Source organism: Vitis riparia, chromosome 10 (genome assembly GCF_004353265.1).
Source record: "Vitis riparia cultivar Riparia Gloire de Montpellier isolate 1030 chromosome 10, EGFV_Vit.rip_1.0, whole genome shotgun sequence".
In the NCBI taxonomy this organism is placed as follows: Eukaryota; Viridiplantae; Streptophyta; class Magnoliopsida; order Vitales; family Vitaceae; genus Vitis; species Vitis riparia.
In genome coordinates, this window is record NC_048440.1 from 592,483 (window position 1) to 609,412 (window position 16,930).

The 16,930-nt window shown below is 34.3% G+C and overlaps 2 protein-coding genes across 2 annotated transcripts; both read right to left on the reverse strand.

Moving 5' to 3' along the window:
- Positions 1-559: 559 nt before the first annotated feature.
- LOC117922952 (lipoyl synthase, chloroplastic) lies at positions 560-8,140 on the reverse strand. The gene is made up of 7 exons (XM_034841188.1): positions 7,562-8,140; positions 6,315-6,478; positions 5,767-5,857; positions 5,514-5,671; positions 1,782-1,953; positions 1,372-1,482; positions 560-995 (listed from the first exon to the last, which is right to left on the reverse strand). Exons 1-7 carry the CDS (start codon positions 7,919-7,921, stop codon positions 918-920), a joined length of 1,134 nt encoding a protein of 377 aa, XP_034697079.1. The 5' UTR covers positions 7,922-8,140; the 3' UTR covers positions 560-917.
- Positions 8,141-9,508: 1,368 nt separating this feature from the next.
- Positions 9,509-16,631, reverse strand: LOC117924325. The gene is made up of 6 exons (XM_034842934.1): positions 16,124-16,631; positions 15,068-15,166; positions 13,802-13,979; positions 12,068-12,165; positions 10,124-10,185; positions 9,509-10,042 (listed from the first exon to the last, which is right to left on the reverse strand). The coding sequence occupies exons 1-6, from the start codon at positions 16,583-16,585 to the stop codon at positions 9,907-9,909; spliced, it is 1,035 nt and encodes a 344-aa protein (XP_034698825.1). The 5' UTR covers positions 16,586-16,631; the 3' UTR covers positions 9,509-9,906.
- Between the last annotated feature and the right edge of the window lie 299 nt (positions 16,632-16,930).

The following is a 16,930-nucleotide window of genomic DNA, read 5'->3' on the forward strand; positions in this document are numbered from 1 at the left end:
TTATTTACTGTTCCAATTAATTACTTTTCCCTCTCTTATTTGCCCTTTTTTTTAATCCTGAAAATAATATTTTATTTGAAAATTAATTTCAATATTAAACTTCAATTACTAGAAATAATTATTAATTTCTTACTTATCACAAGTGCTTTTGCTAAGGTTTTTAAAATGAGATGTGTTTGGGCAACCGTGCAAGTAAGCTCACCCCTTTTTTTTTGGTTTTCCTTTTTTCTTCTGGGGTTTTTATCATATTTTGATATTAGGAATTTAAACTTCAAGAGAATCCTTTGTACTAAAGAAGATGCTCATTTCTTAAAGGCGGTAGGGTCGGGGAAAAATAATATGTTGATATCAACTAATATAACTAAATTGAACATCTTAATAAATTACTTTTAACTAAATCAAAATATTTTAATTTTTTCTATTCAATCAAAAAATAAATACCACTAAAAAAGTATTTTTACATCCAATTTTAGATTGAAGAGAATAAACATGATTTAATGGATAAAACAAAACCCAATATGCATATTTAGATATAAGGAGTTTCCACTTGATGAGCATGTGAGACATTTAATGATGTGTTTACTTTTATTTGAAATGGACCATTACTTAGCATCAACACCCCTTTGCTGGAAAAAGGGTTTGATTTGGACCCATAATTTTGGCTGATTTTCTCAATAGGATACAAAAAAGGATTAATATTGGGAGAGAAGAGGGCTTCTGCAACACGAATTGATATACATAAAATAATAATAATAATAATAATCCTGAATGAAATGAATGATTTTATACTGGGTCTTCAAAATCTGGATCCTTGAATGAGTTATGGAAACCTCTTTCAAGTAGGGCCCCTATCAGCGCTCTGGTTGCCCTAGAAGCCATCCATGTGGACAGTCTGCAAGCAATGGCCAAAATACTTGCTAAGCTATGCTGGCACTGGCCCTTTCTCGTACCATGGACTTAACAAAGAGCTCCCCAGCCCTGTATGAGGATCGAACCTGGAACATCAATACATTGGTGAAGTTCTAGTCAGAATCTTGTAAGTCGAATATCAGTAATATGTAGTCATAAGAAAGCAAGACGTCTAGATGTTAATCCCATGTTGGGGTGGTGAAGATTGCCTTGGGCAGAAATGAAGTTTCAAGAAGTGAATGAAATGTAGGGTCTGCTGGATTTTCCACACCACGTTTCAAACTCAGTCCAGTCCATGCTCACATTGTTGAATTTGTTAGGAGCTTGAATGGATTTGAAAAGGGCTGTGACGTTTTCAATTTGACACGGCTTCCTAGCCCAGTTGTCCAACCTGTGAGCTGTTCTAGATGCTTATTCATGCTCATGATCATCATTTAAAGCAAAATGAAACAGGGAATTTACCAGGGGTCCACTAGCAACATAACGGAATCCAATTGACTCCCCATATTCCTTCCAGAAAGCAAACTTCTCAGGGGTAACATACTCTTTGACAGTAAGGTGTAATGGAGTTGGCTGCAGCAACATAAGTACTTATTAATAGATCTGTTTAAAAACTTGAACTGAAGTTAGTTGATGTGCGTTGTCTGAGGCTGCTTTTGTGGATGCCTCTTATTCTGTTGAAGCATGCATGCATGAACATAAACATGTTTGGCAAGATCAGCACCACCATCAGCAGATCAGAGCCAGCTTAAGCATTGAATAAGAAAGCTCAGCCAAAACTACAGCTCAGATTGTGGATTCTAAGTAGCCACACTCCTCCATTACTCTTTTATCTTAGATGTAATGAAAAAGCTATTTGCATATTAACTCACCTGTAAATATTGTCCAAGTGTCAAAATGTCGACATCTATGGCCCTTAGATCAGCCATGGCTTCCTTCAACTCATCATCAGATTCCCCAAGACCCAACATTATAGATGATTTTGTTATCATCCCCACCTTGCTATGCTTTCCATGTTTTAGAACTGATAAGCTCTGCTCATACCTGCATTGCCAAATTACAAATTTGAGTCAAAGCTAGCATCTACAGACATAAACATAGGGTGGGAAGACCAACTTAAATCAACAAGGTATGTATATGGTTTGAAACACCCATATAACCAAACTAGCAACTAACTGTGTTATGCACTTTGGAATCAACAGGCTGGGTCTAAACCATGGTCCAAAATCGCAGTATGGGTCATTGACTCAGAGGGTTCCAAGCCACATCAGTCTCAACGTCTCAACTTAATATCAGGCGATACACAAAATAAGATAATTAAGAAGTTCTAAAAAATTATAATTAAATAAATTAAGAAACTAATAAATTTAACAATATATTAATGTAATAATAAATGGAATGGTTTCATAACTTATTAACAATAAATCAACATATAAAATAATACACCTTGTAGGTACCATTACCATATAAAATAATGCATTACCTAAATTAAAGCAATTCATATCCTACTTAACATATAAAATAATAATTTTCAAATTCCCAATTTTAAACACCTTAGTATAAAGCAAGTTGATGCACATACAGTATATCGTTCTTATATAAAACAATACATTTAGTCCTGATATTCAAATTACAATACATTTAGCCCTGATATTCAAATTCCCAATCCCAAACACCACTAACCCTCACCGCAAGAGAGGATACCCAGTTTATGGAGCCAAAGAGCTTGTTCTGTCGCACACCCACACCACCACATACACTACAGAGGAGCAAGGAGAGGCAACACCAAACAAGCGAAGGTTGTTGTCGATAGAAGAATATGATGTTTCTCACCAGCCACATCGTCAACACAAAGGATGCTTTTTTCTTCTTCTTCATCGTCTTTATGGGTAGTCATGGGTATTGAAAAAAAATTCCTTTTGAAGAGAATGTCTAATTTTTCAGAGATTTCTAAGTTTTGGTTGCTTTTTGTTGTGATTTGGAAGGGAAAAAAAAAACTAGGTTTAATAAGAGAATATTTCAATAACTCAAATGATTCAACTCGGAATTTTGAGCGAGTCAACTTGGAATCTCAATCAAGTCAACTAAGTTTAATTGGTTCTTGGCCAAGTCATACCGGACCCGGCTGATACTTTGAACTTTGGTCTAAATATGCACATATATGCAGTTTTCTTAACTGCTCTCACTTAGCTAGTGAAGAGAAGACATAAAGCTTAATTAAAGTGAAAGCACAACCTGCTTCAAGACATTTGCATGCAAGACAAGTGGAAAAGTTAAGTTGCACAATGAGCTAGTCATCCTTATCCAGCACTGAAACCTCTGCCACGATCATTTTGTTTAATTTTTTTGGGTAAGTAAATACTTTTTTAAAAAAAAAAATTATGGAAAAATGAGGGAAGAACATGCACTAAAAAGCAGCATACATACAGAGAAAAAGGAAGCTAAAATAGCCTTCTGAAAGAGGACCTAACCCCAAAAACTTTCCTTTCGCCCACAAAGACACTTTTTGCATCAAAAAGAATTATCTTTACCTAAGTCACCTCCACCTCCCCAGAAGTTCACCTTTCATTGTTATGAAACAGGAAAAAAGAAGGATCAGATATCTTCCCACAAGGACAACACCACCCAACCTCAAGGACATTCCCTGTAGAAACAGAAGTTGAGGACCCACTGCAAGACTACACTTTTGTTCATTGAAAATACTGACATTCTCCACTACCAAAACCACAAAAATAGTTGCAAGCAACACAATGCCAGAGAGTTCTGCTACTAAATCCCCTACCAAAACCCTAGAAAGCAATATTTAAGATAACTGAAATCTCTCTCGGGGAAACACATTCATTGCCTGCTATAGTAAGGATGTACTATCAAACATCCTGAGCAAAGTGACAAAGCAGAAATAGATGATCTACTGATTCACCACATTTCATACTGCTGATGGACCAATAAAAAGTGAGTGCGAGACACATGACCTAACGATTCTTCAATTTAAATAACACATGGCAGTGACTAAGCAACACATGGAAAGATGAAATATAAACATCCACAATAATTTGACAACAAAGCCATTGAAGTAGGACCTATTAATATGCCTTAAATGAAGTGGGGATCATGAGGAACTATATACAAAATGTTGCTGACAACCTTTTATCTTCATGCACCTCGACACTTATGTTATGCCTACTTGGATCTGTGCTAAAGACAAATGGTCTGAAGATATTTCAGGACTTGGTATTAATTTTTTAAGACAACAAAGCCACCTCTACTAAAGATGGAATGGCTTGAGGGTCTTAACTTGGTAGTCAGAGACTCAGAGCATAGGCTAACCAAACTAATTTGGTGTCCTCTCCCATGGTGAAGGTAGGTCACCTTATTGCCTTGGTTTTTGGGGGGACTGAAAGAGATTGTGATACACATTTGATCTTATTTATGTTTTATCCTTGACATAAGCTACATATTTATTGGCCACTCAGGAATTTTTTGGGAAATATCCTTATAAAGGAAAAATATCAATTTTTTAAAAGTATGTATTTTTTCCATAAATAGACTTCTGGATTAAGGGAGAGGAGGGTTTTTGTTGGAAAAGATACCAAGCAGTCTCTATTTAATGTTTTCAGTATGAATCAGTACAAGAAATGCAAAACACAGTAACAGTATTTGGGCTTCACTACTTTAGCAAATATTTGACATGTTAGAATGGGATAAACTCAGTTGTTGGTCAGGGAATCAGTTTCTGGGCAGCCAAAGAGAAACCTAAGCCTTGCACATAGTGTTGTTATATAACTAAAAACATTCAATGCAGATGAATAACTGAACCATGCATGCTCAAACCAGAAAGCAAACCAACTACACAAAAGAGCCAAAGAACCATATTTTCTGAAGGATATTACATTTTCCCTTTATCTACTTATGGCTCATCAAAGTAGTAGGGGTGTCAAAAGGTGTGGTTTGGTTGGTTTTTGGAAGAAAAATTAACTGAACCGACATGGTTGGTTTACGCTTGAATCCAAACCGAACCGATCTTTTAGTGATAGATAAACCTAACCAAACCAAGTTTGTTTAAGGTCAGTTTGGTTCGGTTTAAATGATCAGTTAGATGTAAGTTAATTTAGGCCTTTAATTCTAATTTATTTTTTGAAAGTATTAAAACCAACTTGGGTTTGAAGTTCAAAATATATCTTAAGTTTCTAACTCAAAATATAATGAATGCATTTAGAAATTAATTTGACCATAATTTAATAACAATGAATTACTTTAATAGAGTCTAATAATAAATATTAGAAAATTCATCGAACATTCAACAATTATAAATTACAAGAAATGAAAGTCTTAGAATATTGATTTGATTGGGTTAGAAAAGAAAGAACTGAAAACTAATCCAATAAAGTTGGTTTCAAAATTCTCAAATTGAACCAACCTCTACAATTATTGAAAACTGAACCAATTTAATTGGTTTTGGTTGAATTGGATCGGTTTGATTGATTTTTCGATTTTTACTTACACCCTAGTAGTAAAGTTTGCTTCTTTGAAAAGGAACAAATAGGAAGTACAATTAATTGTCTGTTGAAACTTAGAAGAGAAAGATGACTGGTTGAGTCACTTACCCAGCTCGAGGATCTCGCACAATTCTCTGAAGCCGTTTCACAGTTTCAATATTGTGGGCAAAAACATCTAACCCTGAGTGCACCAGAGTTTCTACAGCACTCAAGTCACCTCGAAAATCAGAAGTTAGACACTCAACCATGATCTCAGGCTTGAGTTTCTGCAGGAGTTAGAGAAACTAAAATCAAATTTTTTCTTGCACCCTAATTTTAACTACACAGTAACTAGATTTTATAGCTAGAGAAAGATATGAACCTTCATAGCCTTAACAGTCCGAGCAAAATGGCCACTTCCACCATCAGGCAGATCATCACGATCAACACTTGTTAGAACAATGTAATCCACACTACAAAATGAAAATCAAAATTCTTATAATTTTCCAAGCAAGTATAATAAACATACCAAAAAATCCGTAGATCATGTGCATCTTGTCTAAAACACGCATAGCAACTCCTTGTGCAAAAACGTCAAACTAACAAAAAGTTTCAATCTCCATAAAATATCAGATATGTTATCACACCGAGGTCTTATAAAACTGAAGACTGGTCAATCATATTTGCGATACCACAAGCTAGGACTCTTAATACTACAGTGCTCCTTAAAACTTTCATGCCAAAAGACAAAAGAATATCGGAATAAACTCACTGTGAGATGGAGTCAGTGCCATCATGTCAGTAAAAAGCACCGACAACTCATCAAATATACAACATACATAGAAGCATTAAACTTTAGCAAAGTGTAATTATTTACATTATTTAATGGTATGCTTCAACAATAAAAAATAGACTTTGTATAAGACCTACCCCCAACTTGCAATGGCCTTAGCAGTGTTTTCTGGTTCCATTGGGTCAGGTGGTGCAGGGTTTCTACTGGTTTTCACAGCACAAAATCTACAACCACGAGTGCAGGTATCCCCAAGAAGCATGATTGTTGCAGTTGCAATGCCATCCCCGCCTCCATTCCAGCACTGCACAAAAATTCCTAAAGATAAATACAGAAAGTCCACCCAATTTCTGAAGGTTTGGCTCCATAACATCCCTCCACTACTCCTTCAGAGATCACTAAATCTTGTAAAAAAAAAAAAAAGAAATATGACAATCCACCATCTGATAGTCTCATTTGGTGTCACAAGTGTATAAATTTCACCAGAGGAGATGTAACCTTTTACCATAAGATTTGTGAACTTTTTTTCAAGGCCCTCAAATGTCTTCTCAATGACCAAACCAATCAATTAAAATTGAATGTATGAAATGAAGCAACATAACTTGCTTCTGAAGCACATAACCTACTAAAGGGACTTATGTTTCCAAATTTCAGAATCACAAAACTATCATTCAACTTGTACATTATAGTTGGACGGAATTACATGAAGGCAATGAAACCCACTAACCAAATAAGTAAAGCTAATTTGAATCCTCCCCTTTTCACATCCATGTGTATCAATATTCCGCAATACAAACACTAGACCCGAAAAATCTCATTAGTAACCATATTTAACAACAACAAGGTAATGCAGTTCATTGGTCCCAGTTCTCTGCCAAAATTGCAATTACACTGAAACTAATAAAAGAAGTAAGGAAAGAACGATTTCTTTTGGTAACAATTATAAACTCTTTCAAAGTGATGACACAACAAATTTCAAAATTAAGCCAATAAAAAAAATGCAAAAAGAAAATCTGAACCCTGGAAAACCATATTTCCAGGATCCTGAAACGCTTACAAATATTGTAATAAACCATTTCTGAGAAACAAATTCTAAAGACCTGACTCTGACAGAGAAAAGAAGATCTCAATCGCATGAAAAAATACTTATAAACACAAGAATCAAAACTATCTCAAAAACAACCTCTGAAACCTGATTCTGACAGAAACAAACCACCCTTGGCAGCTGAGAAAAAAAAAAATTTGAATCCAACCAAATATATACATCTTAGAAAACGAATTCTAAAACGTGATTCTGACAAAAAAGCGCAAACCATTTCGCTGCTGAGGAAACAGAGTGAAAGAAAATTAAGGGAACGTGACGTCTGATATCGTTTCAGGTTTATACCTCTCCAATGTTGGGGCATTGTGCTTCCTGGCAGACAGTGTTGAGATTCAAGTGAGAAAGTGATTGCTTAACCTCCTCAAACCTCTCTCCTTGCGCCGCTCTCTGCCTCAGCCACGCCGGCTTCTTCACGTTCGGATCTCTGCCAGTGAATGCCCCATTTCGGGATTTGGATTCGGTATTTGACGATGATGATGATGATGATGATGATGATGATGATGATGATGAACCCACAATTCGCAAGCCCCAACTCGTATGATTGTAACAATGGGTCGATGAGTGTGACGATGATTTTGGTGGGGTTTTGAGAGGTGGGATTGAGATTGAAGAATAAGAGGGTTTTAGAAGGGTTTGTTGAATCATTTTCTACTTGTTTTGCCTGTCGTGAATACGAGTGGAATTGAGGATTTCTGAATTGAAAATAACGTGGGTATCAATGAAATGAATCGAAAACTGAAGAGAAGGGATCTGAATGGGCGTGTATTGTAGTTGAAATTGGATCAGCAAAACCAAAGAGGTAGGTGGGCTGTTTGCATTGATATCTCCGCCTATGAAAGCCGTTTGGTTTGGTAGTTTAACTGTAACCAGTGCTGGAAGTAGCCCTAATATACAAAATAAAAGTTGATTTCTTTCAAAGAATTGAAATTTAGATTTGGAAAGTATGTGGCAACGGTTAAAAACTTCAAATTAAATAAAGAAATAAAATACAATTAGAAGAAAAATAAAAAATGCATCTGAGCTAATCAAGTGTACTGTTTATGTTTTCATTTTTGAAAATTCTAGAAGTTTTAAAGAAAAAAATTGAAAGCAAAATAAATAATATTTTAATTTTTACCCACGACACTTTTATTTTACAAAACACCTAGTAACAATTTTTAAAAATTATTCTTAAAAGTTATTTTTTAGAACTATTTTCGAAAGTAGTTACCAAATAGACTTTAAAATGTGTTTAGTAGTGATTTTAAAAAGCGTTTCTAATTTTTTTAATATTTAAGAATTTTCATTTTTACAGTATTACAAAAGTTAGAAACACTTTATAAAATCACTTATAAATAAGTGTTTGATAAATATTAGAAAACACTTCAAAAAATTTTAAAAATTATTTATAGTGTTAAAAATAACTTGTAGTGTTTTACGAAGAAACAGTTAATTAGTGATTCTTGTGAAAACACATTAAAAAAAAAACCATTTAAAAAACGTTTAATAATGATTTTATAAAGTGTTTTTAATTTTTTTTAAACACTTGAAAATTTTTATCTTTCAAGTATTAAAGATGATAAAAACATTTTCTAAAATTACTATTAAACATACTTTTATAACTCATTTTATAGTAATTCTAATAACTACTTTTAACATTTTTAATACTTGAAAAATCAATTTTTTTAAGTATTTGTATCAAACTCACTCTTAAAAGAACACAATCACATAACACTTTTAAGGAAAATTGCTTCTATTAAAAATATTTTTATAGCAAATCTTGGTTTAGAGAAGTACTAAGAACAAGAAAAAACAAGTAATAATAAAATTTTATTTTTTATATTTAATTTTACTATAAAAAATATAAAATTTTTTTCTTTTGGATTTTTTCCCTAAACTTTTCGAGAACTAAATATAACTTTATTATTGGGATATAAACTAAAAAAAGCGTTTTGACCACGATTTCAATAACACTATAGTAATACTTACAAAAAAATTAGTAAAATCTAGTTTTTATGAACCAATTGCCGGGAAAATGGGAGGAAATGAAGAAAAGAAAAAAAAAATTCAAAATTAATAAAATATATTTCATGCTTCTTGGAACTCATTTAACTTACTTTTCTTATTATTTTTCATAATATTTATCTTTTTTTTTTTTTTTTTTTTTTTTACCGCAGTACCATCTTCTAACCAGACATAACATGGATGATTCTCCTCATATATCTCCTAACCTGCTCTGCAAATTTTCATGCATAAACAACAAAACAAAATTGACTCCTCCATTCTACCATTTCTGGTGAATTTCTGAAATAACAAGTACGCCTTCAAAGTGATGTAATTTCTGAAATAACATTCACATTCTACATAAGCAATCCACTCATGCCAAACAAAACTCAAAACTCTGTCCTCTGCTGCAAAACAAAAGCTCAATCAACTTAACCTCTTCACTGCTTGTCGCCTAAATGCATCATCATGCTTCTCTTGTTATTTCCTGCCACTTAACTGATACTACATTTTACTTGAAAACCGAAAAATTTATGTAATGCATTGCAATCTCCATGCTTACTCTGACAGAAATCAATCTGAAGTAACGAAGCCGAAGAAACTGTAAGATTGGGAAACAAGTATCAGCACCTAAATACCATCTGACTTTATGCGTTTGGGCTAGGAGTATTGGAATCGTCCACGCTTGAATCTTCAGTATCTGAAGTGTCCATCATTTTCTCGAGTGAGTCCACAGCCCCGGCCTCAGAAAGAGTGTGCATACGAATCTTCTCTGCATCTTCACTGAGAAAAGGAGAACTACAGAAAATGAAAAACTACCCTCATGGGAAAACACTGGCCTAGAGTTTAAGCAGAGGTATATACTCTGTAACGCCAAATATTTCCTTGATGACTAAGGAGCTGTCCCTTGAACAGAACTCTGGAAGCTGGTTGAAAAAGTAAAAGAAAGGCATAAGTAATCACACAATATGAAAAAGGCATATCAAAATTAACTTGAAAGAATGAAATCAATCTGAGTGGTGGATTTTTCTGATGAATGTCAGACATTGTGTGGCCATAACTAAAAAGAAATTCATGACTATTCTTGTTAACAAGGCAAAAATAATCTTGCCAAAAGTTTTGTAGGTCACCACTAGGTGGGCAGTGGCCAGAACTCACATACAACTTATGGTTGCAAACAAACTGAGGCAAACTTTTGGTAAAACATAGCACTAATTACTTATGGCTTAAGTTGACTTTAAGTTAAATTATATTTAAGTTATTGACTTAACACTTATTACTCAATCCTTACTTTTAAGTATTAAGGTTGTTTGATAAAATTAACTTAAAATTTATTCTAAATCATCCCATTAACATATTTATTTTCATAAATTATAATTAGGGTAAAATATATTGGGTAACAATGGAGGTCGTGAAGTAGCAAAAGAGATCATTGAGGTAATTAGGGCAAATGAGGGTAAAAAGGTAAAATGAAGACGTGGACTTAAGAATAAGTTAACAACTTAATAATATCAAGTATCAAGTTGTTTGTTTTTTTATTATTTTATTTCTATTTAATATAAAGTATTAATAGGACAAGGGTCATGTTGAGATTGTGTTTTGGTTGTTTCAAAAAGTTAATTTTAGCATTCAGCAAAAAGTTAAAATATTTCGCCTTTTCTATTCAATCAAAAATTAAAAAAAATAAGCAATAAGTAAAAAAAAAAGTTAAAAAAAAAACCATCTAAAGTTTGAAACCAAATTGCATTCAACATTAAATTAAAAAAACAAACAACATCTTAATCTTGGTTTATTTGGGCTCAGTTGGGCCATGTTAAAACTGTATTCAAGCTCAACGGTTGTGTCCAACCTACAGTAACATGATCTCAGGTTAACTCGACTCCAATAGACTTATCTCATCTTGGTTGCTGATGGATAAATATCCAATAATTGATAAGGTAAAGGAGCAAAGGGAAATAGAGAGAAATATAAGCAAACTAAATACAGATTTCAACAACAAAAAGAACTACAAAATCAAAGAAATATTCATATCCCTGTTATCCATCTTCAAATCATATTTCACTGGTTGAATCTCTTCAAAGCATCATGATAGATTTTTTCTTGCACCCCAATGCATGACATGAAAAATGAGTCAAATTTACAAGTTCCATGACAGGAGAATGCAACTAGTTGTTGGAAAATGAACAGCTGGGGTGGAAGCAGGAAAGAAACATCCTATAAGTCAACTGAATAAAAAATTCATATTTTCTGTAAGCCAATGGTTTTGAAACATATAGTTGAAGCATAGCAGTCCAAGGGGAAAGAACAGCCAGAGGAGTCCTTAGAACTTCTCACAAGGCATAGAATAGAGAATAGGATCAAATGAAACTGAAACTAACATATGTATCAGCCTGTTGGCGAAACCTAACAGAGCCAAGGTGGACATGTCTGAACTCGCTCATTAATCAAAAGAGCCTTGAAATAGGGCTTATGCGTGGCTTATTAAATAAGCAGCCCTGAATGAGCTTAGAATGAACACCTCAGTCATTTGCAGCACCAAACATAGTGATTGGTAAGCTTTCAACCCTTCCAAACAATGATATCCTCTGAGAGAGGGAATAAAACCATAAAGAATCTATTTGATCTTGCAACAGAATGTGGGATTTTTTTTATAAGGCTTTGATGGATCTATCACATATCAGATACATTCCTCATAAAAAGAATAGCATAAGGAAATGCATGGCTATAGGTATAAAAATGTAATATAGAAAAACTGAAAGGAGTTGAGTGGTTGACTAAAGGTCACCAAACTAAAGCTCGGCAGCTTACCTCAGATAGATAAAAAACCTTGCCAAACAGGGCCTGGACAGCAAGTTTTCTCTTGAAACCTTTTTCAGAATACCCCGACATATCCATGACAACAGGACCTGAAAAGCGCATGCAAGCAGTCAGCATCTGCTAGCAGTGCATCTACACTAAATATATTTGTCCAATTGTATTTTCCTTTTAGCTATGTTCCTTTAAGAGGTACTCAAAAGGTTAGCATCCACCAAATATATTGAAGGACCTTGAAATGGCATAGGAGATACAAGCATAGACTCCTCAAATAATCCTTTTAAACTCCATTTACTACTTGTGGTTCTGCAAATTCAAAGTGCAAAATGCAATGGAAGTTCCTCAACCACAGAAATTGATAGGCAAATAACATCCTCTACCACACAATCTATAACAATATGAAACAGAATGGAAATAAATCTCAACAACTCTAACATGTTCCTTGTTAGAGATCACATCTACGATGAATCTAAAAATGATCCTCTCTTCTGTGGCATCAAACACTAGAGATCCAAACAACATGCTGGGTGCTTCATATTGATTGTTGTTTTACAGCTCATAACAGTTCAACAAGTCAACATTGCTTAATTTAGAGATGATGCACCAAGATACTGAGTATTATTGTATTATTTTCAATTTCAATCTTTTTTATATACTTTCATGTATAAGGCAGAGCAGTACGCTCTGCTCCATCATAATCCCCAGCATAGTGAAAAGACTCAAGGTCAATATTAAGAATTCAGGAGATCGATCTTGTAATAAATGTACAAGAAATAGTTTGAGTAAACTGGTTCTTTTTGAAAATATTCTTGAGATGCGCTTAGACCTCTAAAATCCTAATACTGAATTAACCAACTCCTGTGTGATAGTCCTCTTTCAATATTTCCCTTGTGTGTGCAAATAAAAAAATCGGGTTAAAACCAAAATTAGATGCCAGGCATTCCTATTGAGCTAAGAGACACCAGAACATGACAAGTTTCATCTCCATTCCACAGCATTCCAATACCATGGTATCTTGCTATGTGCTGAATATGAACGCTTCTAGAACATTTTTAGAAGAGATTATATAAAATATAAAAAATTGGATGATGCCAATTTTCATTATTTGAGTTGTTCTCAAATACTAAATTCTTCCATTTGCAATTTTATTGATAATTGTTGTCTTTCCCCTTGCGGTTTATATCTACTTCTCAACGTATCCACGACTAGACAATTGCATTATCAGGTGATAAATATCCGCAAAAAATGACTATTTTAGTCTGTGATTGGCAACAAGATAATGAGTGTACTAAAAATAATAGCATCTGCTGAAAGGAATTCTCATGCCAAAGAAGGAGGTCAGGCAGATGCCATCCTTCTTTTCCCTTGATTCTTCACTTACAGCACTTGTAGTAAGGTCAGGAACTACAAGATTACAAAACCAATCCAAGCATTCATATCTTGCACTAAGTAAGAGCAGCCAGGAGGGGAATAAGGTGGCCTGCCCAGTCAAATGGCTATTGAATGGTTTGCAAGGTCAGAAGTGGCCAGTATATTTACTATTACTGTTTTTATGTGAGATCCATCCTATCAGAGATATTAAATAATAGTGTGCCAATCAACAGTGAAACATAAGTCAGAGACAGTCTGTCTATCATCTTGTCTTATCCTATTATTCCCACATTGGTAAAAGAAAGGATCGTGCACCAGGACTGTATAGGTAACACAAGCAGTAATATGATGAGTTACCTTTGTCTCGCACAATACGTCTTGAGATTTCATTTAGAATTTCAGCAACCTGGGAGTCATCCAACAATGAAGCTTTCCTAAACTGGATTAAGGTTGCAACCATTTCAGGGTTGAAAGGTTTTTCATTCAATGCATATCGAATATACTTGCGGAAAATTTCCTCCCTGGAGAAACCTGTCTGGATATGAATTAGGAGTCATGAAAAGCTAAAATACATCCACATGACATAATGACACACAAGATTTATCATAGAAATAACAACAAAATAAGAAGAAGCGGATTTGTTTTGAAGACAGGATATTTATCTGAGCAAAAGAGCAGAACAGTTATGACCAAACCATCATGACACAAGGACAGAGTACATGTTTGGAAGGGTCACACCAAATTTTAGAGAAAACTGCCCCTGGTGCCACCTCCAGGGCCAAAAATCAATAAAATTAGATGAATTTTTAAATTTACCATCCAATGTCCAGAAATTCTTTTAAGAGACCATCTTAATTGTCTATAAAATTTTTCCAAGGACTTGTCACAATAAAAATGCAGAAGTAAGCACAAGTTGCAAGATGCGCATTTTACCAATCAATTTTATTTATTTGTTTTGGCAAGGGAGAAGATGAAAACATAAATCATATTAATTTAACCATCTGGTTGTCACATCAGTTACATTTTTCTGGAAATTCCAAAAGAATGATAGTAAGGTCCCTGCTTAAGTTTAGCTGATAAATGGTTAAAAGATAAGCCAGATGACCAGTGGTTTCCTGCAAGCTAACAAAGTTGGAACTTGGAACCATGGAATACTGGTCCTTCTGGTTACAAAAAAATGTAATACGACTTAGTCAATTTTACTTCCACCCACTTACAAATCCATACTGGAAAATATTCATAATATTAAGAATTTCATTGCACTATTCATTGAGTGAGGTATTAAGCATCTCTGCTTTATAATATAAAATTAAAAAACCATATATCTCTGCTTATGAAGTATAAAGGACAAACCATCAATAACCTTGCTTCCATAACAGCAGGCAATACACAACAAAAAAATGGAAGCAGTAGAACACTGGACTGTGCCTTATGTCAGAAAATAATGACAAAATGGATCAAAGAGCATGCTAACACAAAATTCAGTTACAAATCATACAACCTTGCATGCCATCGTCTATAGTAGAGATGAAGTTGAACTAGCTACCCTTACCAACAGATGACCCATTTCTTTAGAAGATGATCATAAGATTTGAGGTTAAATGGTTATGTCATGTGCCTCACCTTTTGCATAAGTCCGTTAAGAGCTGATTGCAGTTCTTCATCTCTTCCATTCAGAAATACCTCATCTATTGATTTGCATAGCATGGCATTTTTATTAACCTGAAGAAGTTATCTCCAATTAGGCATTTACACATATGTCAAAAGCAAATCCAGTAGGTTCCTTATACATAAAAAACAAACATGTGCATACAGATTCCAATGCCTAAAACAGTATGAAAGGGGTGTGCTTTCTAAGGTTCAACCAAGCCACATTATCAAGACACATGGTGGATTTATCTCATCAACAATACAGCATTGGGAGAAAAGTCAGGCAAATTTTAGAAATTCAAAAGCTACTATATTTGAAAGTAGAGTTTTCAGTTTTCCTCTTTGCTAACTTGATCATGTAGCCCCATCTTCTTGTATTTCGCATGGTGAAGGTCTTAAATGGATTTGTATAACACCATAACATTTGAGCATGTTCAAATTGGTTGAGTGCAGCAACTGAAAGGAAATGAGACCTAAAATTGTAAATTCTAAATCATAGGCAAACGAAATGAAAGTAAGTGATACAAAATCACTAGAAGGAAGTAAATTGAAGAAGGTTCTCTAGATAGAGTATGCAATTAGTATGAAGTTCAGGCAGGATGAAAAATAGATAAATAAGCACACAAACTATGTGGAAAATGAGAGGTTAACAAGCCTAATATCGGTCAGACAATTGCAAACAAAACAAAAATTGAAAAAACCCATGTCATATGGGAAGCAAATACCATTCCCGACACTCATAATTTCTCACAAGAACAACCCATAAACATAAAAATTCTCATAAAATTGAGTTAAAATCTTCAAATAAAAACAACCCAACAAACTAAACATAGAAACAACAAAAAATGTTACTTCTCATAATTGCAAACAGAATGAAAAGCGAAAAACCCATGTCAAAACATGCGCTATTCTCATCTCAGCAACAAAACCCCATAGAATTTCTTACAAAAACTCACATAATTGGAGTTAATGTCCTCAAATATCAAAAACTCAACAAAGTAAACGAAGCAAATAAGCAAAAACAGGTACCAATTTGCGGCGTTTCTGCTTTGGGGAGTTGAATTTTTGAACAGTTCTGACAAAAGCGATAACGAAGGTGATACCAGCATAGGCCAGGGGAATAGCGAGAATCCATGGGAAGGAGCTGCGACCCACTCTCGGGCCAGGAATGGCCTGTGCCACAGACCCAGAGAACTCCACAAGGTCCAGAGCCTTCTCCTCAATCCAGGGCAGCTCCACTTCTTCCTCTTCACCATCATCATTCTGTTGGTTCTCTTCTTCTTTTTTGCTGGTGATTGGGTTAGAATTGTTTCTGGGTGCGGCCATTGTTGAGAGTAGACGACTGGATGAGGAAAGAGGATATGGTAATCTGCCGCGGATGGGAGATAGAATGGGGAGATTTGGAAGAGAGGATGGTGAAGAAGATGAAGATGGCGCTGGTGGTGAGCGGAGAAGCCATTGGGTGCAGCCACAGGTTGAGGAAGAAGCCATGTTTTCCACCTCTCCCTTCACTCTCAGAGTCCCTTCATAAGGTTTTACAGTACATACTAAATGGAGGTCTTAGGGCAAGCCTTTAACCATTCCAAATAATCTCTATCAAATTAAATTTAACCAATAGTTCGTGTGTATACATGTTTTTTTGTTAATTCATTACTACAATTTTTTTTTTTCAATGAAGAATTATTAAATTTTTTTTTTTTGAAATTCAATAACAAAATATAACCTTTTTGTGTAAACATTCCAAATTTTCTTTCAAATTGTTTATTTTTCTCTCTACTTTGATTTTTTATATAAGAAATTTTAAAAAAATTACATACTAAAGTGGTTTAGTTAATT

Excerpts from the sequence above, each read along its gene's own strand:
- LOC117922952 (XM_034841188.1), bottom strand. The coding sequence starts at position 7,921 with ATGATTCAACAAACCCTTCTAAAACCCTCTTATTCTTCAATCTCAATC. Across the intron at positions 6,479-7,561 it reads AATGCCCCAACATTGGAGAG|TGCTGGAATGGAGGCGGGGA; the intron begins GTATAAACCTGA and ends ATTTTTGTGCAG. Across the intron at positions 5,672-5,766 it reads GGACTGTTAAGGCTATGAAG|AAACTCAAGCCTGAGATCAT; the intron begins GTTCATATCTTT and ends TAACTCCTGCAG.
- LOC117924325 (XM_034842934.1), bottom strand. The coding sequence starts at position 16,585 with ATGGCTTCTTCCTCAACCTGTGGCTGCACCCAATGGCTTCTCCGCTCA. Across the intron at positions 13,980-15,067 it reads TTAACGGACTTATGCAAAAG|ACAGGTTTCTCCAGGGAGGA; the intron begins GTGAGGCACATG and ends ATTCATATCCAG. Across the intron at positions 12,166-13,801 it reads ACGTATTGTGCGAGACAAAG|GTCCTGTTGTCATGGATATG; the intron begins GTAACTCATCAT and ends TGCGCTTTTCAG.